Source organism: Falco cherrug, chromosome 3, assembly GCF_023634085.1.
Source record: "Falco cherrug isolate bFalChe1 chromosome 3, bFalChe1.pri, whole genome shotgun sequence".
In the NCBI taxonomy this organism is placed as follows: Eukaryota; Metazoa; Chordata; class Aves; order Falconiformes; family Falconidae; genus Falco; species Falco cherrug.
The window spans coordinates 116,421,629-116,448,694 of record NC_073699.1 but is presented as its reverse complement, the minus strand read 5'-3'; the positions used below and the strand labels follow the sequence as shown (position 1 = coordinate 116,448,694).

The following is a 27,066-nucleotide window of genomic DNA, read 5'->3' as shown; positions in this document are numbered from 1 at the left end:
GTGATGTAGAGCTGCTCTAAGTGGGAGGCTCTGACTGCTAAGCTCCCTTGAATTTAGCTCTGATGGTTTAAGAGAGAGCCAGCTCCTCTGCCAGGTTAATGTCCTGCATGCAGAGGAGGTGTGACTACAGCCTGAATTTGGTGCCCCTTGGTGCAGGTCTGCCTTTGCTGGTAGCGTGAGCTAGTGTTTGTGGTGTGGCTGAGCGCAGATGCCCACCCCGTTTTGCCACCTTTGCGCCAGGGGGGATAGTTTCCAGCGGGAGAGTGAGGCAGGGAGTCGGGAAATGTGTCACCGCAAACCGTGGCAGCTGAGGGCAATGGCAGCTCCCGTCGCAGTCCTGCTGACGACGCTTGCTTGTGCAGGCTCGGAGTCCCACCTGGGTTTCCTTTAATTTCCCTTTGTGTCCATTTTCTCCCTGCCCGCCCTTGCCCTGTGGCTCCAGGTACCTCTATCTTCTGTTCTGTGAAGATGACGTGCTGTCCCTGGACGACTGGGTGTTCAACACAGAGGCTCACCCCCTGCCAATCAACCACACGAACTTTAAAGCAAGTGTGCAGTAGTGAGGCCATGGCCAGCACCCTGCTTCTGCAGCGTCGGCGGGTTACTGCATTTCCTTTCCATTAAAGGAATTCGCATTGTTCCTAAAATGGTATTTTGGGGCACTAGTCCAATTCCGGACAGTATTATATTGGGAAGATGAAACCATGACGTAAGCACCTTCTTTTCCTCTGTGAGGAGCTCTATTAGCCTGATAATGAGATGTTTATTCTGGGCCATATTGTACACAGTTCATAGACATTCCTTTATACAGAGAATTTATATGAAATCCACTGACTTTGCTTTATAGTGGCCAAAGGACTGGAAGTTTGCCATAAAATAGACTTCACACACACACACACACACATCCTCCTTTCATTTTTCTGTTTCATTTTTGCCTTTTATATACTCTTGGATTTATCACCTTTCTAATTAACAGTTTTCAGCATACTGTGCTTTTGAAGTGGTAGGCTTTCTAGGCTCCTTGGGAAGGACAGGATGGGAGAACGAGGAACGGCAGTTGCCCTTTTTGTGAGAGAGCATCTAGAGTGTGTGGAGCTCTCCTGGGGATGGATGAGGAGCTGACTGAGAGCTTATGGGTTAGGATTAAATAGAGAGCAGGTAAAGGTGACATTATAGCGGGTGTCTGCTATAGGCCACCCCACCAGGAAGAGCGAGAGGATCAGGTCCTCTACAGACAGAGGCGGGCAACCTCAGGTTTGAATTCACAGGCCCTGGTCCTCACGGCGGAATTCAGCCACCCCACCATCTGCAATGACATAAGCAATCCAGGAGGTTCCTTGAGTGGATGGATGATAAATTCCTCCTCCACAGAGGAGCCAACAAAGGGAGGTGCTGTGCTGGACCTCATCGTACTCACCACCAAGCTGGGGCTCGTTGGGCATGTGAAGATCCAAGGCAGCTCTGGCTGCGGTGACCATGAGATGGTGGAGTTCGGGATCCTGAGGGCAGGAAGGAGGATGGAAAGCAAGCTCACAATCCCGGACTTCAGGAGAGCAGACTGTGGCCTCTTCAGAGATCTGCTTGGAAGAGTCCGGTGGGGTAAGACCCTGGAGGGAAGAGGTGCCTGAGAAAGCCAGTTAGTATTCAAGAATCGTGTCCTCCAAGCTCAAGAGAGTTCCGTTCCAATGAGCAGGAAGTCGGGCAAAAATGCCAGGAAGCCTGTGTGGATGAAGAGAGAACTTCTAGCTGAACTCAGACACTAAAAGGAAGCGTACAGAGGGTGTAAGCCAGGATGGGAAACCTGGGAGGGCTATGGAAAGGTTGTCTGAGCATCCAGGGCTGACGTTAGGAAAGCTAAAGCCCAAGCAGAATGGAATTCAGCCAGGAGTGTCAAAGATGACAGGAAGAGCTTCTATAAGAACATAGGTGACAAAAGGAGAACTGGGAAAATGTGGCCCCACTTCTCAACAAGACAGGGAAGCTGGTTACACAGGACATGGAAGAGGCTGAAATACCAAATGTTGCCTTTGCCTCAGTCTTTACTAGCAAAACTGGCCTTGGGGAACCCCGGGTTCCACAGACCAGGGGGAAAGGTGGGAGTAAGGGAGGTGTGCCCTCGGTGGAAGAGGATCAGGTCAGGGAATACTTGAGCAAACCGGGCCTTGAAGTGATGCACCCACAGGTGCTGGGGGAGCTGGCACGTGTCATTGCAAGGCCAGTCTCAATAATCTTTGATCGATCGTGATGACTGGGAAAAGTGCCTGAAGACTGGAGTAAAGCAAATGTCACTCCTGTCTTCAAGAAGGGCAGGAAGGAGGGCACAGGGAGCTATGGAGCTCTGGGCTCATCAGCCTCACCTCAGTCCCTGGGAAGGTGATGGAGCAGCTAATCCTGGAAACCGTTTCCAGTTGCACAAACGACAAACAATTCTTCATGAGCAGCCAGCATGGCTTCACCCCAGGGATGTGGTTGGCCAACTTGATAAACTTCTACAGTAGATGACTGGCCTTGTAGGTGAGGGGAGAACAGCAGATATTGTTCTCGGATCTGATACTGATCTTGTATACTCCCCTTGTAGGTGAGGGGAGATCAGCAGATACTGAACTTCAGGATGGCCTTTGACGCTGTCCAAAGGATCATCATAAACCAGCTGTCGGTCGATGGGCTGGACGAGCAGTGAGGTGGGTTGAAAACTGGCTGAATGGTTGGGCACAGAGGTGGTGATCAGTGGCGTGAAGTCTAGTTAGAAGCCAGTAAAACTAGCAGAGCACCCCAGGGGTCAGTACTGGATCCAGCCTCGTTTAAATCTTCATTCATGATCTAGATGATGGAGCAGAGCATACCCTCGATGTTTGCTGATGACACAAAACCAGGAGGGGGCTGATATGCCCGAGGCTCATGCTGCCGGCCAGAGGGAGCTCGACAGGCTGGAGAAGCGGGTTGGTAAGAACGTAACGAAGTTCAGTAAGCAGAAGTGCCCACTCCTGCACCTGGGTGGGAACAGCCCCGTGCACCAGTGTATGCTGGGGCACCTGCTGGGAGCCAGCGTGGCAGAAAAGGTGTCCTGTGGACACCAAACTGACCATGAGCCAGCGATGAGACCTTGCTGCAAAGAAGGCCAACGGTCTCCTGGGCTGCCTTAGACAAAGTATTGCCAACAGGGTGAGGGACGGGATCCTTCTCCTCTGCTCAGCACTGGTGAGGCCACACCTGGAGTGCTGTGTCCAGTTCTGGGCTCCTCGGTAGAGAAGGGACACCGGGGAGAGTCCAGCAAAGGGCGGTGAAGATCCTTAGGGGACTGGAACATCTCTCCTATGAGGAAGGGCTGAGAGAACTGGGACTGCTTAGCCCAGAGGAGAGAAGGCTCCAAGGGGATCTTATTCGTGTCTATAAATACCTGAAGGGTGGGTGCAAAGAGCCGGGCTCTCTCCAGTGGTGCCCAGTGCCAGGACCAGAGGCGGTAGGCACACTGAAACACGGGAGGGTCCCTCTGAACACGAGCGAACACTTTGTGACCGGGAGGGTGACCGAGCACTGGCACAGGTTGCCCACGGAGGCTGTGAAGTCTCCATCCTTGGAGATACTCAAAAGCCACCTGGACGTGGTCCTGGGCAGCTGGGTCTGGGTGGCCCTGCTTGAGCAGGGGGGTTGGGCCAGAAGTCCCTGCCAGCCTCAACCATTCTGCGACTCTGTGATTCTGTAGTGTCAAAACTGTAGCTGAATCAAAACCTGTCTGCAAAATTCTTGATCCTAATGTATTTTTATATACTTTTCCTGTGCTCTTAAAACACATTTACCACACATCACATCTCATTTAACTTTCCTTTATCATTTTTGTGTTTTTCTACTTTTATTTGGAACTAAATGTTATGAGTCACTTGTAATAATTTCACTGCTGTAATAGTCAAATCTGTGAAACAGAATAAAAGTCTTGTAAAATAAAAAGCATGTTTGGGTTGATCCTCTTTAAAGCCATCTGTCAAAGACCTGTTACATCATCCTTGAAATAACTAGGTGACAATACTGGTTGATTTCAAGAATATTTCACAATAGATGTTGATTTTCAGAGTAATCTAGCCAGTGTATGGACAGCAATTCCCATCTGCACCAGCTCTCTTAAATTGCTTGTTCACCATCTGATATGGGTTAGCGGGAGTTCTACTAAATGTCTTTATTTTTCTAGCGAAAAATAAATAGTCCCCAGACAAGTTTGCTTTTCAGTATACATTGTTTCTGGAATGAACAGAAGAAAAAGAAGGGAAAAAGATGGAAGCTAGAATCTTCCGTTTATCTGGCCACTGAACTAGTGGATCCTCTGTGACTCAAAGTAGATGATAACACAGAGATGTTCACACACCGCTGCTGTTCGGAGCCGGGCAGCCGTGAGGACCGGCTTAACGGGCTGGATCGGAGATCCGCATCCTTTCTCCCGGCAGCCTTTCCTCTGGTACAGCAAAGCTGCCTGGCCCTTGGTGGTGGAACCTTTTTTGTGCGTTCTTGTGACATTCTCTTGATACTTGGTTCATTCAGCAACTTGGGAAGATAAAGGTGCTTTGAGCAAGTCATGAAAACAAAAAATGTTTCTGAATTCGTGCCTTTGTAATTCCCCAAGAGAAATAAGGTTGTCAGATGGGGACTTAGCATTATCCCAGGGATAAAGATACTGGTGGTGAGCTTGGCCTGGAGGAACGGTTATTGGTAAATAAACATCTTCAGAGTGAGTTGTGTTATCTGAGAGATTTGGTTACTGGGAAGCTGGTTTATCTCAGAGGATTTTTATAACGGATTAAGGGAATTCCATAAATAAAAATGTCCTGCTCTTGGAGTAACTCAAAACACTGTCCGGCAAAATTTAAACCCACAAAATAAATAGCATGATTCTAGTTTCCTTTAGACGGAGATCCTTGGTGTTACATTAAAGCCCCGCTCTTGTTTTCTTTTCCACACAAGCGAGCAGGAGCGGTATTTGTCAAGTCACGTGCACTTCTAGAGGAGAGCTCCCTGCTTTCCTGCAGATCAATGGCTGCATCACAAATAGGGAGGGTTTTTAGCGGCCCAGCCTGCCCGACGATGTAAAGCTCACTGGTGTTTGCTTACCCAGGCACTGGAATGCAGCTTGGCACCAGCCACAACAAAAGCTTTTTCTTGCAGGTGGCAATGCCTGCCAATTCCTACAATTCTGCAAATAACTTCTGCCCCTGCTCACAGATACCCACAGTTAAATCCCTGAGGCCAGTGGATTAATCACAAGCATCAGGTTAAGCGTGCATGTGTTCAGCAGGAGAAGAGGTTTATTCCAAGGATCAGCTTTGTTCCAAGGCCTGGCCCTGATCCACGACCGGGATTTTTCTGTCCTACAGCAGTGCAGGTAACAGAAGCGCTTGCCCTGCTGGTGTCTTGAAACACTTCTGCTTTTTCCTTGCTCCTCTGCAGGCCCTGAGTCGTGGCTGGATGCTCTTGTTCCACAAGCCCTCCTCCCTGCGAGCCTTGCGTGCCGATCCAGCTCCGCGATTTCACCTCTCTTACTTGCACCCACCCTGTATGCTTCACACTGGGTGGGGGTGGCAGGACCCTTGTCCATCCCGGTGGGAACCCCTCTGTTTTCAGACTTTGCGTAGATAAATGGGGTGTTACGTTGAACCAGAGGTTTGGTTTTAAATACCTAATGGAAAGAATCTGGGAAGATGTGTGTGTTTGGGCTGCTTTCCTGCCTTTCAGTCTCAGGCATGTGAGATACCGGGGGGAATTCTGTTGTTAATTTATGGTGGGGTTTTTTTCTACCTTTGAGCCACCTTACTGGGAAATGCGATCGGCCTCGGTTATTTCCCATCTCCCCTGTTACACTCAAGTTCAGAAGCCGTGATTATCATGTTAATTTTCACCATCAGAACATGTGGCCCTAATTTATGTCAGAAGGAATTTCCTGTAAATGAAGTTCTGATAAAAGGAAGTTGCATTAGTGGTAGAGATGAAAACTCATCGCTTACCCCTTGTAGAATGGCCAGCTGTTGTTGCCTGGCTGTACAAGGAGGTGAGACAAAACTACCCAGAAAACAAATGCATCTTTTTGTAACCCACACTTCATTTTTACAGCGTTATTAAATTCCCTTGGAAGGCTTTCAGCAGAATTGGTTATTGAATTCAAAAGCCTGGCAGTCATGGTATTTTTCCACATACATTTTGATCTGATCTATTTATCTGATTGTTTCAGACGTGATGCATCAAGCGCTGGCTCCCAGTGCTGGCGGTTTCAAAGTTCCAGCAGTTACTTCTGGTCACGTTCGAGTCTTTGGCTTTATTCCCTGTGGAGCCTTAAACAGGTATCGTGCTGTAATTAGGAATCCTCTCAATAAACCACCCCAGCATTGTAAATGCTTTCGTTTGGTGAGAGCCAGCGAGCATCGGGAGCGTGGGTGACCCACCAGGCTGGATTGCTTCCTGCTGGAAAGGGAGGGCCAAGGGGGAGTTCGGAACGCAAGCTCCCGGGAACTGGGGGCACGTTGGCTCTCGCTCTGCAACCAAATGATCTGCTTTGGAATGTCTGAAATCAAACTTCATTTCACCCCGCAGCCTTTGCTGGCCATTCTTTTTCCGGGATGAACTGTATGTTTTCTTCCCTGGCTGTGGAGCTTTGTCACAGCACATCCCCGGAGCAGGATGCCAGCCCCTTCTCTGCAGTAAACGCCTCTCTGGTTTTCTTGTCCCCTTCGAAAAGCCCCGTGTGAAACCAGACTTGGATACTCCTGGTTCCTTACTGTTTTCCAGAGGATTGTTTTTGGGCCTCAGTCTGGTCAGGACTCGCTTCCTCAGCAGGGGTGGGGGTGTCTGTTTTCCAGGTGCTTTCTCCATTTGTGCATGGAGCTCAGATTTTAACGCCGCCTTCCATCACGCCACGCTCGCTCTGACCGTGAAAGTGGCCAGGGTTTCAGGCTGTGGGAGTGGGGCCACCCGCTCGTACAAAGACAGCGTTTCTCTGCTCTCGCAACGCGCAGCCCTGGAATGTGGAGTTACTGCGTGTACTCCAACATATGGAAAATACATCCCTCCACTGCAAAAAAGGTCACTCCCAAGTTTTTCAGCCCTGTTACCAATTTCTCACTAGTTTTCTTATTTTCAGTTGGACTTTCTCCCTGCTGGCAAAGGGGAAATCTGGGGTAGTATTTTGTGCTGGGTGATTTTTTTTGGTGGAAAGCTTCCTTGTTCTTTCTGTCAGAAGAATTTCCTTTGATACAGGTGTGCCTGGATGGGCCACACAGCAGATGTCTGGATATTTAAAATTCTTCCTGAATGCTGTAATCTGTAATCTCAAGAACTAGCAGTGCAGAGCCCGGAGTTACTAGTGTTGTTCTCTTTTGAGGAGGATTCGTTCCCACCAAATGCCCTGCATTATTTCACCTTTTGTCTTCCATTCTTTTTCCTATCGAATAATTCGTCTGTTTGTCATCGTTATATGGTTGCTGACGACACTGGAAATGGTTCAGATGTAAAACGAGCCCCTCTGCTGCTTGTCTAAATGGTATCATCTCGGCTCTGCCAGCCACCCTGTTAGGGCTCCTTCTCCATCTAAGTGTCTGCAGGCTTTGTCATCTCCTATCACCTCTTGCTCTTGCTGGTTTCGCAGCCACCCAGGTACATTTATCCTGTTTCAAAGCTATCTCATCCTGTTACATTGTGTGCTCTGAAGGTACTTGCTGGGTTACGTGAGCTAAGCAACAGCTCTCTCCACACCTCACTGCCCAACCTAATGAGTCTGGGAAGTTTTAAAGCACATCTGCTTAAAAGTGCTTGAGCGCTTAACTCATTCATACCTGTCTCTGCTCCCAGGCATTATTTCAGTGCTCTGTTAATTCCGTTCCTCCCATCTCCTCCCCGTGGCCCAAGCACTGTTTCTGTGATGGATGGGGGTGTTGAGAGCGAAGAGCAGCGGCAGTTCCATGAGTGTTTTCTTCTATGGCAGCGCTGCAGAAGGAACCTTCTCCTTCCCTCCCTTGGCCGTGCCCGTAACAACACTGCTCTGAGTCACAAGTAACCTAGCGTTCGTCCTGGTGCTGGGCTCCCCAGTCTGGGCCGCTGTGTTGGTCGAGCTTGCACCATCGGTGCAAGAGGGACATCAAGGGCTGTGTGGGGGTCTGGGCAGAGTGCGGTGCCCGAGTCCCGAGGAAGGCTGTGCCTCCTCCTCACGGCTGATGGAAACTCCACACGCTCCGGGCTGCTGGGCGCAGGATCCCCGGCCTCGTCCCCCGGCCTTGATGCAGCTGCCACCGCTCTCTTAATGGCTTGGCCATGCTCTCCTCGTCTCCAGCTAAAACGCTCTTTAAACCTAAAACAAAAATGATTAGGCAGGCTTAGGAAACAGCAAAAGCTTCAAAGGATTAAATGCTAACGCTTCCTGCTACCCTTGGAGAGATCAAACGTTCTGTGCTGTTAGCCCTGCAGCAGCAGCAAACGGCACTAAATCTTCCCCAGCAATCAGGGGATTTCGGTGGCGGAGCAAGATTGCATGTAACGAGGAGCAGGAGACTGATTTATGAGGAAAGATTAAAATTACTAAATATATATCTCTTGGCCAAGCCAGTGCGAAAGAGCAACGTGACAACCACCGTGCGCGGCAGAACCTGAAGGGCACAAAGAACGCGGGGGAGGTGGGGGTGTCGTCAGGGATGGCAGGAATGACTGAAAATGTGGGATGAGGGTAGCAAGGACAGAAAGTTTGGGACGAGGCGGTGGGATGATGAGGCGGTGGCGGGAGGCGGGGGCTGGGTGATGCTGCAGGTCAGCCCCATGGCTGCTCCCCCCCCCCCCCCGTTGCCACCCTGCAGCCCCCCGGGGGCACCCACTGCTTCCATTATCGGGGGAGGGGGGGGGGGTGTGTGTGTGTGTGTGTAAAAAATACCCGTTTTGTCGCGCTGGACCCGAGGGGCAGAGCGGGAGCGGCTCGCTGGGGGCCGTGCTGCACTCAGGCCCGCGGTGGGAGCCCGGGGGACGCCCCCACACACACCCCGAGAGTTTAAAGCAAACCCAGCGCGATGCCGGGGCGACCCCTCCGCCAGAGGCCCCGCGGCCGCTGTTCGGCCCCGGGGCGGTCCCGGCCTCCCCCGGCCCCCCCGCGCCGGGCGCTGCCCGCCTGACGCCTCCCCCGGCCGGCGCGGCCATGGCGGCGCGGCGGCGGCGCTGAGCGGCCATGGCGGGTCCCGGCGCGGCCCCCCCCGCGCCTGGCGCTGGCCCTCGCCGCTCTGGCAGCGCTGGTCGCCGTCAAGTACTACCGGGACGCGGAGGCGGCGCGGCAGCAGGTAGCGGGGGGGCGCGGGGGCGCGGGGCCGGGCCGCGCTGCCCTCACGGCGGGGAGGAGGCGGCGGGAAATGGCGGGCGGTGGCGCCGCCGCGGGGCTCGGCGCGGGGGGCGGCCGGGGGCTGAGGGGGCGGCGGGGCTGGCCGAGGCCGCCGCCGGGCTGAGAAGGGCACCAGGCGCTGGTGGCCGCCGGGGCTGAGGTGGCCGCCGGGGCTGAGGTGGCCGCTGGGGCTGAGGTGGCCACCCCCAGCTTGAGAAGGACACCAGGCACCGGTAGCCATCGGGGTTGAGGTGGCCACCAGGCAGCAGTGGCCGTGGCGGTTCAGGTGGCCACCCCAGAGCGAAGGAGGGCACCAGGCGCTGGTAGCTAGCAGGGCTGGGGTGGCTACCGGGGTTAAGGTGGCCCTGGCCAGGCTGAAGTTAGCACCAGGCAGCAGTGGCTGTGGCAGTTGAGGTGGCCACCCCTGAACTAAGGAGGCACCAGGTACTGGTGGCCACCAGGGTTGAGGTGCCCAGGCTGAGGTGACCGCCAGGCAGCAGTGGCCATGGCGGTTGGGGTGGCCACCCCCAAGCTAAGGAAGGCACCAGGCCTTGGTAGCTAGTGGGGTTGAGGTGGCTACCGAGGTTCAGGTGGGCTGAGGTTAGCAGCAGGCAGCAGTAGCCATGGGGGTTGAGGTGGCTACCAGGGTTGAGGTGACTGCCTGGCATAGGTGGCCACCAGACACCGCTAAGGAGGGCGCCAGGCATTGGTAGCCACCAGGGCTGAGGTGGCACTGGGGTTGAGGTGGCCATGGCCAAGCTGAGGTTAGCACCAGGCAGCAGCGGCCATTGGGGTTGAGGTGAGTGCTTGGCATCAGTGGCCACCAGAGTTGGGGTGGCCACCGGGACTAAGGTGGCTGTGACCAGGCTGAAGTGACCACCAGGCATTGGTGGCCCCAGGGGCTGAGGAGGCCACTGGGGTTGAAGTGACTGCCAGGCATGAGTGGCCACTGGGACTGAGGTGACCATGGGGACTGAAATACTGCTGCTGGGCCGAGGTGACTGCCATGCATCAGTGGCTCCTGGGTTGAGGTGGCCATCACCAGACTGAGGTGGCCACGGGGCCTTGGTGGCTGCAGTCTTCAGGTGGCTGCCAGGGCAGAGGTGGCCGCCGTCAGGCTGTGAAGCCATGGCAGCCACTGCTCAGCTGTGAGGACAAACAGGTCTCAGCAGCTGCGGACCCTGAGGTGGCCACGACCGAAATGTGGTGACCATTGAGCCACACCAGTGGCTATGGGCTTGAGGTGGCCATGGCCAGGCTGAGGTTTTACAGAGCTGTGGTGGGGCCACTGGGCTTGAGGTGGCCACAGGGATAGTGGTGGCCACACCAGGCTGAAACAACCAGGGAGCCGTGGCAACCACCAGGCACCAGCAGTAGCCACGCCTGTGGGGCTAGCTGCCCCTGCCAGAAGAACGAGGAGTGGGAGCGCCAGCCCCCAGCCCCGCTCTTGGCGTGACGCCTGGTGCCTCCGCTTGACGCGGCCTCTGGAGGTCTTTCCTTCCTGCTTTATTCCCTGGAAAAAAGACCCAAAACTCCGATGTTTGGGGGGGGTTATCCCACTACAAGTGCAGGCCTGGCGTGCCCTGCCTGCGGAGGCAGCAGAAGAATGGACGTGAGCAGAAGAATGAGAAGGGGTTTTTTTTTAGGGTTTTTGTGGTGGTGGTGGTGGTGGTTTTTTTTCAAATTAGGCTGGTTGACATTGTTTTGGACTGTAATCCGTATAATTGGGATGGCTGCTGCATGCTTTGGAGTAAGGCTGCCGTGTGAACGATCGTACTCCCTTGGCTCTTCGCTGCGGCGTGCATCCTTGAACATCTACAAAGGTTCGCAGGGAGGAGCAGGCTTCATGTTCTTGGTATTTCCGTAGTGAAAAGAAAAATATTTTTTAAGGATGCCTCTTTTCTTTGGCTCTTCTTGCATTGCAAAAAGGGGAAAATGCCTCAAATCAGTTAATCAGAAGAATTTTTCTGACAGGGGAAGGCAGGGTGAGGGCGGTCCTTCAGAGGCTGGCCGGGAGGACCCCAGCCCTGCCACATCTTCTGGAGGTTTTGTTTTTTCTAGGACAGGCAGTGGCTTGGTACTGCTGGAGAGGAGAACAAAATGTGAACAGCCCCAGGTTTTTATTTTTCCTTCCTCTTGCTTAAAACATATGTCTTGTCTCTTTCTATGGAAATGTTTGTTTAGCTAAACAACCCACAGGCAGGTGGGAGAAGAAAACTCTTTGTCAAAACCACAACTCTCTACAAAAAGGCTGAGAACTCTCCGTCTTACTCCTCTGCCACAAACAGGGAAACTTTTTATTTCTTGCAATCCTGGATTAGAAAGAAAAAAAGGAATAAACCACAAGCTCTGCAGAGCTTTCTTTAATGTGCATGTTACCGGAAAGCAAAAGGCCAAGCCCTGACATCTCTCTCCCCTTTTAAACATCGTTTTTGTCATCCCTTTTGGCAGCAGGACTGCGTGCTCTGCGGAGGTCCTTGTCCCTCCGTGGCTGGGGTCCTGTCTCTGGCTGGGTGGGTGCTCCCGGGGGTCCCAGCACAGGTGAGGCTGCGGAGGGCTTGGTGCGATGTCGCCGCAGAGCTGCCATGCTTCTGGAGTGTAGAAATGAACGTTTCCGAAGGGAAGGATCTGTCTCACAGGGCTGCGCAGATCCGATGCGCTGCCCGGAGCGTGCTGCTGCCGGAGCCGTGGCTGCTGTACATGCACGTACGGTGCCTGACCGCAAACCTACCTAGCACTGGCCGGTTGCAGTTGTAGGAATAATTACCTGCTGGTTTTGCAGCTGACGGGTTTTTATTGCTTAACCTCTGTGAAGGGGCAGGCTGAGGGGACGGCAGCCTGCTTCCAGTTCATCTGCAGATTGATTTTTGGATGCTGCCGTCCAGCACCAGGCACCTCCGTTCCCCACTGTCTTAGATGCAGTCAGTTTTTCTTCTGTACGTGTGGGGTGTAAATGGTTTTCTTTCTGCCTTCGGCCCTGTTAAGTAAATGTTTATGACTTTTTCCTAATACTCCAGCAGCAGGCAGTCTCACCAACTAAAAACTCTGTTGCTCATTTGCCTCCTGTCCCTTGAGGTCTGTGTCTGTGAAGTGCAAAAAGAAAGAAATTCATCAGCGGGGAATTGCTGTGGAGAGGACTAGGAAATGGACCGTCCCTTCAAAGCTCAGTACGCATCCAGGACAGCCTCCTCTGCGGAGGAAGAAGCCACCGTGCGCTCCCTGCACGCTTCCCAGCGCCACGAGCCGGCTCCCAGACAGTGAGCGATCGCGCAGGCCCGTGCGAGGTTAATGCATTACGTGCCGTGCACAGGCAAGAGCGAGAGCCCAGAGGGTGCTGAAGCCTGGCCCAAGGCTTACGTGCCATGACCTGGCTGCCAGCAAAGAGGGCAGTTGCTCAGGAAAATGTTGTTATCTGTTTACCAGGGCCAAGGATGTGCATCGCCATCCCTTTGTGGAACAAAGACACCGTTTTGGCCCCAGGAATGTGGACAGTCCAGAGCGGATTGTCCCTGCGCATAAATAAAAAACCATCTTGTTCCTTCATTCCTTTTTTTTCAGCTCTGTAGTTCCTGCACGCTCCCCTCCTCACCTTCCCTCAGCCATGTCTGCAGCCACATCTCTGGTTTTTATTCCAGGGTCTTTATTTCTGTCTGTCTCAGTCCTGAAACTACCCTGGAAGGCTCTTAAGTGCTTTTGTTGCTGCAGTTGACGGGAGCAAAGCCTTCCAGGCTGCATTAGTGCTGCTTCAGGCTGGCAGGCAACAGATGGAAAATAAACTAGTTCAGGAGCTCTGGGGATGGTAGTGGTGCTGCAGGCAATAGAGAATAAACACGGTTAAAGAGCAGAATACAGAGTATTTATCCGTGCAGCTTTAGGCTTTTACAGGGGTGGCGGGGGAAGCTGCCGCAAGTGATGGGTCACAGGGGATGTGCTGCAGGCTGGCTGGCACTGCTGTGGCTTGTCTGACTTGCTGTATGTCTCTCTCTTATGTCTCTCTCTTCCTCTCACACCGACGCGGAGCTCTCTTGTTCTGCCTGCGAGTTGTCCCTTTCCCCTCAGTGCTGAGTGCTGTGGGGTGGAAGTGACTAGAAGCATCTGGAGCCTTTCTGGGGCTGCTCGAAGGAAGACATTGCGTTTCAGTAGAGTTTTCCACTGGATGATCTCTTTGTGGGCTTTGCAGAGGGAGAAGCTGAGGCACAGGGTGGCTGGGATCTTGCAGAAGTTTCTAGAGAGGTCCGTGGGATTTGTGGCTCCCCGGTGTATGGCCGAATGAGCAGGCAGCACTCCCTGCGGAGCAAGGGGCCGAAATGCTCCGTCCAGCCCTAGGGCTGGAGACTTGGAGGGGAGCTGGACTAGAGCAGGGCAGTTGTGTGCAGTAATGCTGGTGTGGATCTCGGCACCGGTGTAAGTTAAGTTGTTTTCTGCAGAGTTACAAGGGCTCAGTTCATTTCCTTTGTGGTTTTGTAATGTAGATAGTCATGTATTTGACTGCCTTTGTTTCACTGGCATCAGTTAATTACAGAAATCACAAACTCCAGGTGCTCTGATTATCTGCTGGTTTAGGACTAACTATCTGGAAAAAGTTGGAAATTTTTCTGACAGAAGACTTTGAGGCTGACTCTGAGCAAATGATTCAGTTTGAATCACTCAGCCAGATGTAGTTTTAATATGCTCATGCCAACAGTTCCTGGACACCGATCCCTATTGTAAATAGCACAAAATCCTGCCAAGGGGTGTTAATCTTTCGATTTGATGGCTGTTTGTGTGCTGGAGAGAATGCAAATCAGCTCTAGAGCTCAGAGGGGCCAGAGTGAATTTCTGCAAGAGGTCGGAATGAAATCTCACTTGCCTCTTTTTCCCAAACCAGGAGCTGGCACTGAAGTCTTTGGGAAATGAGGGGCTGTTTCTCTTTTCTTCTCTGGACACAAACAATGATCTGTACCTCAGTCCAGAAGAGTTCAAGCCGATAGCTGAGAAGCTGACAGGTTGGTATCCGTCTGCCTTGCAGAGCTCTCTGCACAGACCCAGCGAAAGCCAAAGATAATGCACTCAGCAGCTTTTATTTGTGTCTTTTTTTTTTTTTTTTTCCTGGGTGCTGTTTTGGGTCTTACATGAAGAGAGGCTGCTAAGCTTTACATGTTTTTGAAAAGGCTTAAGCACTAACATCACTTCCACGAAGTAGAGTTTTTACAAGGTGGAAGATCCCGTTGCTGGCCTAGCAAAGTACATAAGTGACTTTGTCTGGAGCTTAAAGGGGATTTGGGATGGGTGAATGCAACAAATACAGCTCAGCCCAGGCTGGGCCAAAACTATTAGTAAGTTGCAGCGTTCCATTCATACGTTCCTCCAGCTGTAGCAGCCTCTCTCAGACAGCAATTGTGTGAGATCATGTTTGGAGACTGCATCAGCGTGTAGCAAACGTCTCTTGGTGGTGCCAAGCAGGGAGAAGTGTGGTGATAATAATTTACAGGAGAGCTTACAGTACAGTCGAAATACAGACAGTCGTTTGCTGGTGCTGTGGTGAATTGGCTAAAGCAGGGGTTCGGATCCCTCCTGGGTGAAATGGGACGGCTTGACTGAGCTGTGGGTTTGAGAGAGTCTAAAAGGAGGTAAAAGGAGGGCTCCCCTTCGACTCCTGCAGCTGAAGCAAGTCTCTGGGGTGGGGCTGAGAGCAGAGGGACAGCTGGGAAACTCCCAGTGCTCCTGGATTTGCCAGGATAAATGTGTAATCACTTCATAATTGCTTAAAAGGGGAGGGAGGGGAAGCAGCTGCTTAAACGCCTGTCCCTTTGTCTAGGGGTTGCTCCCATCTCAGATTTTGAAGAGGAGGAGATGCCTGATCCAGGCGGGGAGACGTTGTCCCTTGTGGCTAAATTCCAGCCTCTGGTCATGGAAACAATGACGAAGAGCAAAGATGGTTTCTTGGGAGTAGGTATCACACGGGATGTGTATGGCCAGAACTTGTGGTATAAGCACGTCCGATGGGCTGGTAACACCACCAGGAATAAGTGCTGGCGCATTGGGAGGGGGAGATGGTCTTGCTCAAGCCCGTGGGGTTTGCTCTGCCGAGTGAGCTCACCGCTTTCTACAGCATTGCGTTGTTTTCAGCGCACTCAGCAGCGCTGTGCCCCAATTAATGCGCCCTTCTGGGGAAGCATGAAGCAGACGTTAGAGGCTAAGTCCGAAAGCGGTGCTGTTACATGGCGTGTTCCCTTCTCTCCCATTTCCTATCACTCACATAACTGAAACTTGACAGAACTGTTTGTTTGGTGGTGGTTGGGGTGGTAGGAAGAATTTGAAACATGATTATTTTTCTTTTCCCCCCTTCTCCAAAGCCTACTTACATCCACGAGCACTACTGTGCATGTGAAGAGTACATCTAGGCTCTGACAGTGTCTTTTGTTCACAGATTTCTCACGTTGCTCTCTCTGGGCTGAGGAACTGGACTGCCCCAGCAACCCCTATGAGCGTGATGCTTGCCAAGCAGTTTAAAGCATTTCTTCCTCCAAAGAATAAACTGGATCTTGGGGACCCATGGTGGATAATTCCTAGTGAATTGAACATCTTCACTGGGTATCTTTCCAATAACAGATTTTACCCTCCACCTCCCAAGGGCAAAGAGGTGAGATATGAAACTCAACTTCTATATACCTGAGAGGTGGTTTGTATAAATGTTCTGCCTTATGGCTCAGATGAATCACAGGAATCCCTAGAGGGACAAGGCTATTGCATTGTGTCTCCCCAGACTTTCTAAGGGAGCAAAAAGGCTGCAGCGTGCAGCCAGAAGCCTACACTGGAGGTAAAACAGAGCAAGCAAAAGCTCTGGGTGTCTGTCAGAGCCAGGTGAGGCTGACTTGAGTAACTGCACCTTGCTTTGTTTCAGCGTTTGGGTTTTGAAGTGAGTCTCTCCCAGCCAGGGAGGGGAGGGGGTTGTTGGGGAAGCGGTTGTCTGAAGCGCTGCTGCGGGGTGTTTCGTTGCACCCCTAACACGGGTGAGCGTTCCATTGACGAGTGAGACAACGTGCATACCCAGTTTGTAAAGCCAGGCCTGTACGTGGTGCTGCCCCGGGGTGCCGGGGTAGTGTCAGTGATCACACAGCTGATCTGCCTTCACAGCCTGGTGTGTTTATCGATTGCGTACCCACTCTTTCAAAGTCTGAAGTAGTATTGATGGAGGCAGCCTTGTAGATCAGTTTACCACACTCAGGCATTCAACTGACTGGTATGATGGAAAGTTGCAAACAACGGGAATAGGATAAAAAGCCTAGAAGAAGGATTTATTTTTAAAAACAACCTCTCTTGGGTTTATCTCCTTGTTTTGTAATTAGGTAGATCTCTGAGCTAATTTTTAAGTCACAGCGGTTCCCTTGCCTTCCTGATCTGGTAGGGAGTTCCTTTGGAGCTGCAGCTGACCTGCAGTGGACGAACGGTTCTCATTTTTGCTCTCTTACAATCCTTTCTCTAGATCATAATCCACAGGCTTTTGAGCATGTTCCACCCGCGCCCCTTCGTAAAAACCCGCTTTGCTCCCCAGGGAGCTGTGGCCTGCATCCAAGCCATCAGCACCTTCTACTACACCATAGCATTCAGGTAAGGCCTGGGTCCGGGGTGTTAGAGGAGGGTTTGGGGGCACTTCTGGATTTGTTCCATATCTCAGGGGGGTGGGGAAGGCTGCTGTGAGCCCCTGGCAGAGTGCGCATGGCACTGCTTGTGCAGGCGTTTTGCCGAGCAAGACCAGATGTGCCCTGGCTGCAAGGGAAGCAGTACAGCTGGAGGCAGAGGGTGGTTCGCAGCCAGCTCTTGCCTGTGTGTGATGCTTTGCTGACACCCGAAGAGGACACCTGTGCTCCCAGTGTCACTGAGTCCCTGGTGAGGCAGGGACTGTCGCCCAGATGCAGGACAGCCAGCCGTTCTCCAGCACCCTTGGTTTGGAGTGATCCCTGGCTGAAAGAGGAGAGTCTAATTAGCAAGAAATTAGATTTTGGTTAATTGGGGGGTGGAGTGCCTTTTCAAAGGGGAAGAGTCTGGGGAATTGTTCTCTTGTTTTACTGGGAGTGTTACACACAGCTTTTATTTGCCTGATCAAGCTGGAAGGGAGGCTGAAGGGGTCTTAGCCTAAAAGGCATCGATACTGGAGATGATCCTGACCCAGGGGATCTGTTCCAGTCTTTTACTCTCTTCATTGTGTGACATGAAAAGCTTTTTAAACTGAACCTCTCTGCCCTGATTTAGCTTCATAATTTCTGGTGCCTGGAGATGACTTTTCCCTGCTGTCATCTGCAGTGCACGATCCATTCTCTCCTCCTGGCACTGCAGCTGATGGTTCCTTTCTCGTTTTAGGATCCACGCTGAGTTCCAGCTGAACGAGCCACCAGACTTCCCCTTCTGGTTTTCCCCAGGCCAGTTCACAGGTCACATCATCCTCTCCAAGGATTCTTCCCATGTCCGAGAGTTCAAGCTCTTTGTCCCTAACAACAGGTACAGCTGTTTCTCTCTCTTCCTGGGTGCTGAACAGACTTGAGGATTGTTATAAATGTGGCCCCCTGGAACCCAGGGTCTCTGGGATCCTGTCCTGTTCAGGAGTGGGGGCTGCATGTGGCTGGTGGGCTCTTTTCAAATGAAGCCATGAGTACAGTGACAGCCCTGTCCCTTGCGGTCTGTGGGCATCCTGGCCCGTGCAGGGAAGGCAGATCTGCAGCCTGAGCTTTGGCCAGGCTAGTTCTACTGTTTGCTTGTCTGTTTGCCCCACGCATCCTTCTTTGTCAGCGGTCACCGTGGTCATCGTGTCCTCACTTGTCTAGCTACATTTGCTCCCTAAACTGATTCTGATGCAATTTTTCAGGAATAGCTTTGTTTGTCAACAGGTCTGGGGGGCATCTGGCTTGGAAGAGGCAGGGAAGGACAAGAGCAGAGGAAGGACAGGGGAGGAGCAGGGCAGAGGTTTCTGGGGACATGGAGCATGGGCTTGGGGACAGTTATCCTTGCACAACCTGGCTGCAACTGGCACGTGCTTCAGCTGAGTGTCCAAGCCTGAGCTGTCCTGTGCCAAACCCCTTCAGAGGGAGGTACCTGCGGGCACGTGGGAAGACACACAGGGATGGGGAATTTAAGTTGTCCTGGTACCCTGGAGCCAGGCAGCAGCCTCTTTGCTAGCAGCACTGCTGCCAGCACCGTTCTGCTCGAGCTGTCCCAGCAGTCCCTGGCCAGGCAGGGACTCTTGCAGTTGTCAGATACCTGTTGCAAGCTGCAGAAGGTTCCTTGGGTGTCTGTGATGGATGAGCTCACGCTTTTCAGCCAAGTGCCTGGAAAATCTGAGTGAATTGAGCTCTGCAGTTGCCTGTAAAACTGGCAACTGCATCTCTGCTAGTCGCTGAGGATCTCTGACCCATTTCAGGGCCTGTTTCACTCACCAGTAACTGTCCCTGGGTACCTGGAGGATGGGGAGGGATGGGCAGGGTGGAGAGCAGCCCTTGGCAATCCCAGTGCCTGGCTTAAAGCACTGAAGTTCTGCAAAGCCTGATGCTTTTGCTTCAACATATTTTTCACTTGGTGTTTCACAGGTTAAGGTTTTGTGTGCATAGCTTCGCACTAGCTCATTCCTGCTCTCTGGCAAGCAGCTGGAAGCATTTCAGGGGAAAGAAGCTTCAAATCTCTTTGCCCATGACGGCTGGAGTGAAAATTCTATTATAAGATTACCCTGGCGACTCAATCCCTATGGCTCTGTCAGCACATTTGTTACAGCAAGCAGACACTTACGGCTCTGCCAGCAACTCCTTACAAAAGCCTTTGGCTTCCAAAAAAATGCTTTTAAAAGTTCAGCAGGATCAGAATGTGCAAGTGCTGAGAGGGAAGGGGGAGCAAAGATACCTCTGTCTTCCGTATTTCAGCAGTGCTCAAAGGTGTGAGCGCACTTGCCTGGAGCGTTGAGTGGGTGCCTGGGCCCTGATCCAGCAGGGATCTAGTGTTGCTGGTCTTGTGCAGGGAACATGGTGATCTCCAAGGAGCCAGAGGCTCTGGGCTTCAGTGCTGACCCTGCAAGAGGAGCACTGGGTGTTCTTGTTTGTTTGGGGTGTCCCGTACACAGTTTTAGCCTTGGGTAACTCTGAACATACCGGGTTTGCCTTGCAGGTCTCTGAACGTGGATATGGAGTGGCTGTATGGAGCGAGTGAAAGCAGCAACATGGAAGTGGACATCGGTTACCTGCCTCAGGTGTGTAGTCACCCTCCATCCTCCATATGTGTGCAGCAGCTCAGCAGGGGTTTATGCTGCCATGGCCCTGAGCTCTATAACCTCAGTTATCCCCGTTCTTTAGAGCTTTGTCTTGAACACTTCAATATAACAATATAATCATATAATCTCTGTTGATCTGCATATGTCCTCTGCAGCTGTGTGGCTCCCTAGTGCCAGTTCTTGTGACATTTTTTCTCCCCTCTGTGTAGGTTGAATCCTAAGCTCCTGGAATCATGTGACTTTTTCCATTTTTAAAAATTTGCCTGTCAGGCAGGGCAGGGGAGATTAGGAGCTGAACCCAGGCCCTGAGCCCAGAGGGTGTATGAACAACAGTGTTTCTGAATTTAGAAACTGCGTGAGGTTATTACTCCTCTTATTTTGTGGTAATCCCAGCTCTTGGGATAGGAAACATAAGTCAGGATTTTGAATGCTTGAATTTAACACTCCCATTTTCTCTTAAACTAGATCCATCTTTCTTTTTAATTGCCAAAAGTCGGGAAAAAAGATCTACAAAATAATTTCAGATGTACCAGAACGCCGAACTACAGGGACGCTCCTGAACGCCTTTCCCTGTTGCACCCTCTCGTGGCTAGCTGCGGGCTGCGTCAGGGCTGTGCTGCTGGCCTGAGCTAGAGCTTCAAACCAGCCCTGCAGGTCCCAGTGGTTTTAAGGATCTGGTGTCCCAGAGCCAAAAGTTGCCACTGGGAAGGTGGGAACACAGCCAACAAGTCTGATGTGTTTCCAGTCTAGTGAGCACAGTCAGATAATAACTGCAGGAAATGAAGGTGCTGTCCTGGTGTTCCCCAATAAAACACAGCTGCAACTGGTGAAGCGCAGCTCCAGGAGACAGTAGATCAAGCTGTATCTTCATTAGAAGCTGCACAGTCTTATTTTGCATCTTTATCCTGTCCTGGAGTACAGAAAAAGCAGGAGTGGGATGTCTGCAATGTCCAACTCAGCCTGTTCTCCCACAGATGGAGCTGGAATCAACAGGACCTTCAATCCCCTCTGTGATCCATGATGAGAACGGAAATGTGATTGACAGCAGGGATCCCTCAGGGGAGCCCATTCAGTTTGTGTTTGAAGAGATAACCTGGCAGCAGGAAATCCCCTGGGAAGAGGCAGCCCAGAAGCTGGAAGTGGCCATGTATCCATTTAAGAAGGTGAGGGAGGGACCGGGCTCTTCCTTGGCACATTTATTTAGCGCAGGTCATCTTCACTGAGATGTCCAGTCACCCCGAGGACCAGCAGAAAGCAGAGGCTGCCACCTGATCGGCATTCAGAACAGCGTGAGCGGCTCCCAGCTCAGCGCGTGCCTCCCAGGCACTGCGTGTGTGGCTTGATGGTCTCCAGGTTCCAGCTGAGGGAGTACAGCATCTCTGAAGGGCCATTTGGGGTCACGCAGCAGCACGGGCAGGAAGCCTAGATGTCATGTGTCCCAGGCTTGCATTGTAAATGTCGGCTCATCCTTCCTTCCTCTTATCAGTAGCTGCCGATGCAATTTCTGAGTGAGGCAGGTAATCGCGCTGCTTACAAATGGTTTTCCTCTGGCATTACTTTTGCAACATTCAGCTACCTTTGGACCAAGCTTTCCTTATCAGCAGAAAACACACAATCTGCCGGTGCCTCTGCATCCTGCAGCGAGACACAAACTTATAGCACTGGGTGACCCAAACTATTTAACATGCCAGTAGCCTGTGGAGCAGATGGCTACTGCCTGTCACTGCTTCCTTGGCTGAGGGGACACGTTTCAATGGCTGCCTCCTTGTGCCTGAGCTTACGAATGTCCCTTTGAGCTGCCAAGATGTTAATAAAGTTCCCTTCATTTGAATGAGTGGAATGATCTCTGGCAGTGAGAGACCCCGAACAGGTTTTAGGCTGTTTCAGTGAGGTTTTGTAATAAATATCTCAAGGCCAGGTTTCCCAGGCTGCTGGGGTGTGTTTGCAGACAGCCTGCCTGCAGTTGTGCACATGCTTTCTGCAGTGTGTAAAGATGGGGCTCTGCAGGTGCTGGTAACAGCCCATGTGCTGTGAAGAGCTTGCTACAATCTCACCAGGAGATGAAGTTGTCCCTGGGGAGACCACTGCAGTTGTCATTTGCTTTAATCCTGCAGATTAAACTCTGTTCTCCTCTAGGTTAAACTCTGTGTGCATCACCTGTGGGATGTGGCGGGTCCGGTTCCCTCAGACCCTGCTCGTATTTGCAATGGGCTGTTCTGTGTCTGTTTTTCAAGCTGTCCCTCTGCCTGCAGGTCTCCTATCTTCCCTTCACACAAGCCTTTGAGAGAGCAAAAGCAGAAAAGAAGCTGGTGCACTCCATCCTGCTGTGGGGCGCCCTGGACGACCAGTCCTGCTGAGGTGAGGACACTCCCAGCATGGCTGGAGGAACGATGTGCCTCGTTCAGGCTCTGCGAAGAGCTGGAGGTCAGGGAGCTGGTCACGAGCCAGCGGTGAATGTTGTGTTACTTGTTTTGGCACCAAAGATGCTGAATAGAAAAGGGCTGGAAGTGGGGAATCACTGATCAGAGCTCAGGTCCCCAGTGGCAGGATCAGATCTATCCGAGACAAGCCTTAGACCAACTTGCTAATTCAAATGCCTTCACGGAGGTGCAGGTGTGGGTCTGCTCTTTCTCCTTTCTCTTCCCTCTCAGCCTGCTTGGGTAGTAGAGGCAGCACCTGCAGGGTGAAAGAGACAATGCTCTCTGCTTTGTCCCTGACACCTGCACAGGAGAAGCCAGAGCCAGATGCGGGCTCAGGTTTCCCCTGATGTGTAGCTGTTCCACCCCCCTTGCCTAAAAACTTGCATGTACATCGGGCAGGAGCGATGGGTGTGAGAGGGCAGGTGTCTGCAGTCCTGTCTGCCCTTAAAACTGCGGCATGGGTGGGCTCTGCTCAGCACAAACAGCAAGAGGCACTCGGGGTGGGTCTGCAGGGCCTGATCCTTCCCTAAATGCACCGCACATCAGCCTCCATGCCAATCTGGTCCTGCTCCTTCTGTTGCCTCGCAAGCGGCTGGGGTCTGCTCTGCCAGCAGCACACAGAGGGAATGGTAAGCTGGGGAGAACTGCCAAAGAAGGAGAAAAAAGACAATGGCCAGGCTGGGGGGAGTCTGAGCCAGCTGCCGCAGCACCGAGAACGGTGGCATCGCTGTGGCATCAAACATAGCAACAGTCAGCTCAGGAAACACAGCAAACCGCTGCCTGCCTCTCTTCCAGGTTCAGGGCGAACTCTCCGGGAGACGGTCCTGGAAAGTTCGCCCATCCTCGCTCTGCTGAACGAGAGCTTCATTAGCAGCTGGTCACTGGTGAAGGAGCTGGAAGAGCTGCAGGTGAGTGCTGCAGCCGCAGCTGCTGCCTTTGCATTCGGGGCTGGTGAACAGAGACGGTGCTAGGCATGGGGGTGCCAGCAGGAGGGGGGAGCTCACACCCGTGCCAGTGGGGGATTTCGGTTCCAGGCACCCCGTGTCCTAGTGATTGCAGGGGCTAAGCAAACGCCAGATGGAAGCAGGCTAAGAAAATGGCACGATGACCCTCTTCGCTCTGTCACGTTGACAGTTTTAAAAGCTAAACCAGATGCTTCGCTGCGAGATAGCTCTGCCCAAGGCCGTTTGTGCCATCAGCAGGCTGACCTCTCTGTAACCCAGGGAGCAACCAAATACTCTCTGAACTCCGAGTCTCCTGATGGCACCTGTCCCTACGTAGGAGCCTGCCTCTGGGGTCAGTCACAGAGCCAGAGGCTCTGGGAAAAGGGATCAGACTGTTGGTGTGCCTGGGAACTGCCAGTCATGGGGTGATTTTATTGTTTGGGGGAAAAAATCTAGAGCTGAAAAGTGAGAGGGAGCCTGACTGAAAGAGAATAGTAAAGGGAATAGTAAAGCAGATTGTGAGAGTGCAACCAGTGGTGGGAATGGTGGGAACCATGCTGCAGAGCAGCTCTTTGGTCCCTCCCTTCCTCCTGTGTTCAGTGCACTCCTGCATTGTTCTGCTAGTTTTGGTGTGTGCAAACATGTTTCTTTGGGGTCTCCTGACAGACCAACAGAGAGAATGAGTTCTACAGCAAGCTGGCTGACCTGCATCTGGAGAAATACAACTTCCCCGTGGAGATGATCATCTGCCTCCCCAACGGCACGGTGGTACGTTTGTTGCCCCTACAGCTGGGCTTGGCTCTTCCCATGGGAATGCGTTCTCTTCATGGTCATCTGCAGGCCCTGAAGGGAGTGTCTGCCCCCCCAGCCCTTTCCTGGCTCCTCCGGCCTTTGTGGGGCCTCACAGTGCCATGCTCTCAGGGATGCTGTGGTAGGCAGACAGCAGCTCTACCAGGAAATCTGAAATAAATGTGTTTTTATTCAGAGACAGAACAGCAGCGGCTCTGGGTGGGTGTGGGAGACAATCAGACCTGAAGGGAACATCTGCCTGCAATTCCCCGTTGTCCCTGAGTCAGTGACCTTTGGGAAGTGGCTGTAGCTTTTTTCCTGCACCCATGGTGCCTCGTGCTCACACTTTGGAGAAAATCTCCTTGTCAGCACCTTCTAGCACATTTATCTTTCTCCTGATTCCCTGAGTTTGTCACAGCAGATCAGCTATTGACAAGTCCACACGCTTCGGCTCTGCCGTGCTCCCCAGCAGCCCCCCCACCTTGGATTTGAAGGACGACACCATTCCCGACACCTGACAGTGCAGCGCTCTGCTGCATGTCAGCGCCTGGGCGCTCTGTAGTGGAGGATCCTGCCAGGGCTAATCTGACTGTGGCCCACACTTGCCAGATACTGGCTAGTACCACGGGCAGTGGCTCCCTTGCTGGCTGTGTCGTGGCTCCCCTCCAGAGAGGCTGTGCCCTCAGCTCAGCCTGCGGGGTTGCTGTGGTCAGTGGCCACGTGTCCCCCTTCCCCCCCCCGCCCCTGCATGGGGCAGCGGGAAGCGCGGTGGCGTTTGGGTGCAGGGGCTGGTTGTGCAGCTCTGCTGGGCTGGGGGTGCCCCCCTGGCACTCAGCGTGGTCGGGTTGCCGTCTCCCCAGCCCTCGCGCAGAGCTGGCCTTTACAGCTTCGTGATTGTTCCCAAATCGCCTTTATCTTCTTCTTAACCTGAGTGAGGGGTCGGCACTCCTGGGGGAAGAAACCGACCGCTGTCTTTCACACATCTTTCTCAGAGTGTAAAGTGCAAACCTGAATCCTGAATGCTGAATCAGCTTTTGCAAAGTGTTAAAGATTCTTTAACAATTATTACAGTCTTGTTACCTGTGTCCTGGCTAGAGGCCAGGGCAGTGGATGGGGAATTGTTCTGGCCCTTAAATCTCCTCGTCTGTTTTCTTTCCTAGATTCACCATATCAATGCCAACTACTTCCTGGACATTACTTCTATGAAGCCTGAAGATGTTGAAAGTAGCATCTTTAGTTTCTCAACTAATTTTGAAGACCCTTCAACTGCAACTTACCTCCAGTTCCTGAAGGAAGGACTGCAGAGAGCAAAACCATACCTGCAGACCTAAAAACAAAGGCACCTGAATGCCCCACAGAGATGGCCAAAGACTTCAGAGATCTATTTTGATTACAGCAATTCCTCATCTTCATGCCAGATGTTGATGTTACGATGCAGACAGTCCCAGGACTGGGGCTTTGCTCTGGATGTTGGTTGCAAGTGATACCAGTGTACACAACCTGCCCTTCTGACTTCAGGCACATTTTTACAGGAGTGAAAATACTTGAATCTATAAACATTCCTGGTGCGTACGCCTTGGTTTGCCGCTCAGCCTCATGTTTTTCCAGCTCCTGTTCAGACTCTGTGGCCAAACTCATGTAACAGCTATGCCGAGCGTCACTCAGAAACCCCTGATCTCAAGGACTGGACTGTGTCGAATCACGGAGAACAGCATTGCCATTACGACCAAACACTCGTGGTGAGCGCCTGTGCCCTGTGGGTGAAGGCGCAGAATCCAGCACCGGTGGGAAGCTCCCTCCTGGTAGCCGGTGTCCTCCCCCACACCACCTCGGTGTCCTCCTCCACCTGGGGGCTTGGATACCAGCTCTTCACAACTGTTAGCGACAGCAGTGGCAGCCAGCGCGCAATGGGACTGTAGCTGGTAACACGTAGGGATGAGCGGAGGAGGTTCGGAGTGGAGGCTTGGGCTCTGGCGTGGCTCAGGCTGTGTGAGGCGGTGCGAGAGCCTGCTCACTCACTCAGGTTTCTGCATCTGAGGGAGATGCTGAGGCTGACAGGGTGAAACTAGGAATGGAAACCAGGGCGTTAGAGGGCTGGTGCAGCTCAGAGACGTCAGGTGTGGATTAACGGGGGGGGGGGGGGGGGGGGGGGGCGGGGATTAGAGGCCAGAGCCCCTGTTAGCTCCACCAGCGCAGCATGTGCGCTCCAAAGCTACAGGACACTAGTGCATGGTGCCCCTGCCCCGTCAGCACAGGGCTGCTCACCCTGCTGGCTCTGAGCTTCTCCCAGTGCCTCCTCGGGGCTGGTGAAATGCTCTGTCCCCGTTTGCTTTGCACTCCCGAGTCACACTGAATGATGAGCCATGATGGAGTTCCCTTCAGGAATGGGAGGTTCAGCAATGCCCCACCAGCATTAACTGGTTGAGAACTGAGTGGTTTTAAACACCAGCGGCACTAAAGACATTTTCAGGAGCTATTTCCAGAGAAATTGTTCGGACAGAATGCCATTGTCCCTTATCTGGAACCACCCTGAGCAGTTGCTCCGACTCTGAACCAACGCCTGGCTACAGAGGGAGCATCATTAGGGGAAGGAAAGGTTAAATGAAACGGATTTTAGAGCCTATTCCTGTAGATAGGTGAGGAGACAAAGCATCTTTGGTACATGGCTGCAAGCAGCCATTGCTGCTGATGCTTTTTCTTTTCTCTAAAGCACAATTTTGTTGGACCAAATCAAACAGGGGTTAAAAGCATTTTTTTTTATTATTTTTTTATTGAGGGGGTATTTTCATTCCTGGGCTCCAGGACCTGGGAGGAACCTGGGGATGGTGATTACCCCATCCCCACCCTGCCCCAGCCCTCCTGTCTGTATCCATGGCTGGAGACCCCGCATAGATAGACCTCTGGGCTGAACCAGTTTAGCTTCACTAATTGCTCTAGTGAGATTAATTACCCCTGGGATGTTTCTCAGTATTGGCTTTATAACTATGCATTAGCTCTGCACTGCTGTCGCACTCCACGGGGCCTGCAGTAACGCCAGGCTGGGCTCTGGCAGCGCTCGCAGCTGTGGAAAGTGCCAAAGCCTCGGGCAGCGTCTGAGCCCCAGCTCCTGGTCTCTGGAGTGGAGGGCAGCAGGGCAGAGCGGTGTGTGCCCCACTCCTGGGGGGCAGGTCTGTGGTGCCCACCTGCCCTTCTGACTTTTACACACCTTCATGTGAGGGATTTTTGCTGCCCCTTTCCCGAGACCCTCGGTCGGGGACTTTGGATTCTGAAGCGGTGGCTGTCAGTAGCGCTCGGGGAAAGAGTTCATTTCACTTGTTTTCCCCCCCACCAGTTTCGCTGCAGAAGGGGCTGGGG

The 27,066-nt window shown here is 52.5% G+C and overlaps 2 protein-coding genes across 3 annotated transcripts in view; both read left to right on the top strand.

Annotated features, from left to right (window-relative positions):
- Positions 1–3,975, top strand: part of MAN1C1 (mannosidase alpha class 1C member 1) — a 68,790-nt gene extending 64,815 nt beyond the window's left edge. For both annotated transcript variants that reach the window (XM_055704223.1, XM_005433059.4), the window contains one exon: positions 443–3,975. In XM_055704223.1, the coding sequence (XP_055560198.1) occupies positions 443–560 (118 nt within the window). In that variant the 3' untranslated portion in view covers positions 561–3,975. The remainder of the gene's footprint in view (positions 1–442) is intronic.
- On the top strand, positions 705–25,284 carry SELENON (selenoprotein N). Its single transcript, XM_055704878.1, has 15 exons — positions 705–709; positions 1,193–1,442; positions 2,579–2,676; positions 9,128–9,290; positions 14,196–14,313; positions 15,126–15,256; positions 15,738–15,950; positions 16,794–16,918; positions 17,669–17,806; positions 19,457–19,538; positions 20,534–20,722; positions 21,812–21,917; positions 22,775–22,887; positions 23,590–23,691; positions 24,873–25,284. Exons 1-15 carry the CDS (start codon positions 705–707, stop codon positions 25,041–25,043), a joined length of 2,004 nt encoding a protein of 667 aa, XP_055560853.1. The 3' UTR covers positions 25,044–25,284.
- The last annotated feature ends 1,782 nt before the right edge of the window (positions 25,285–27,066 follow it).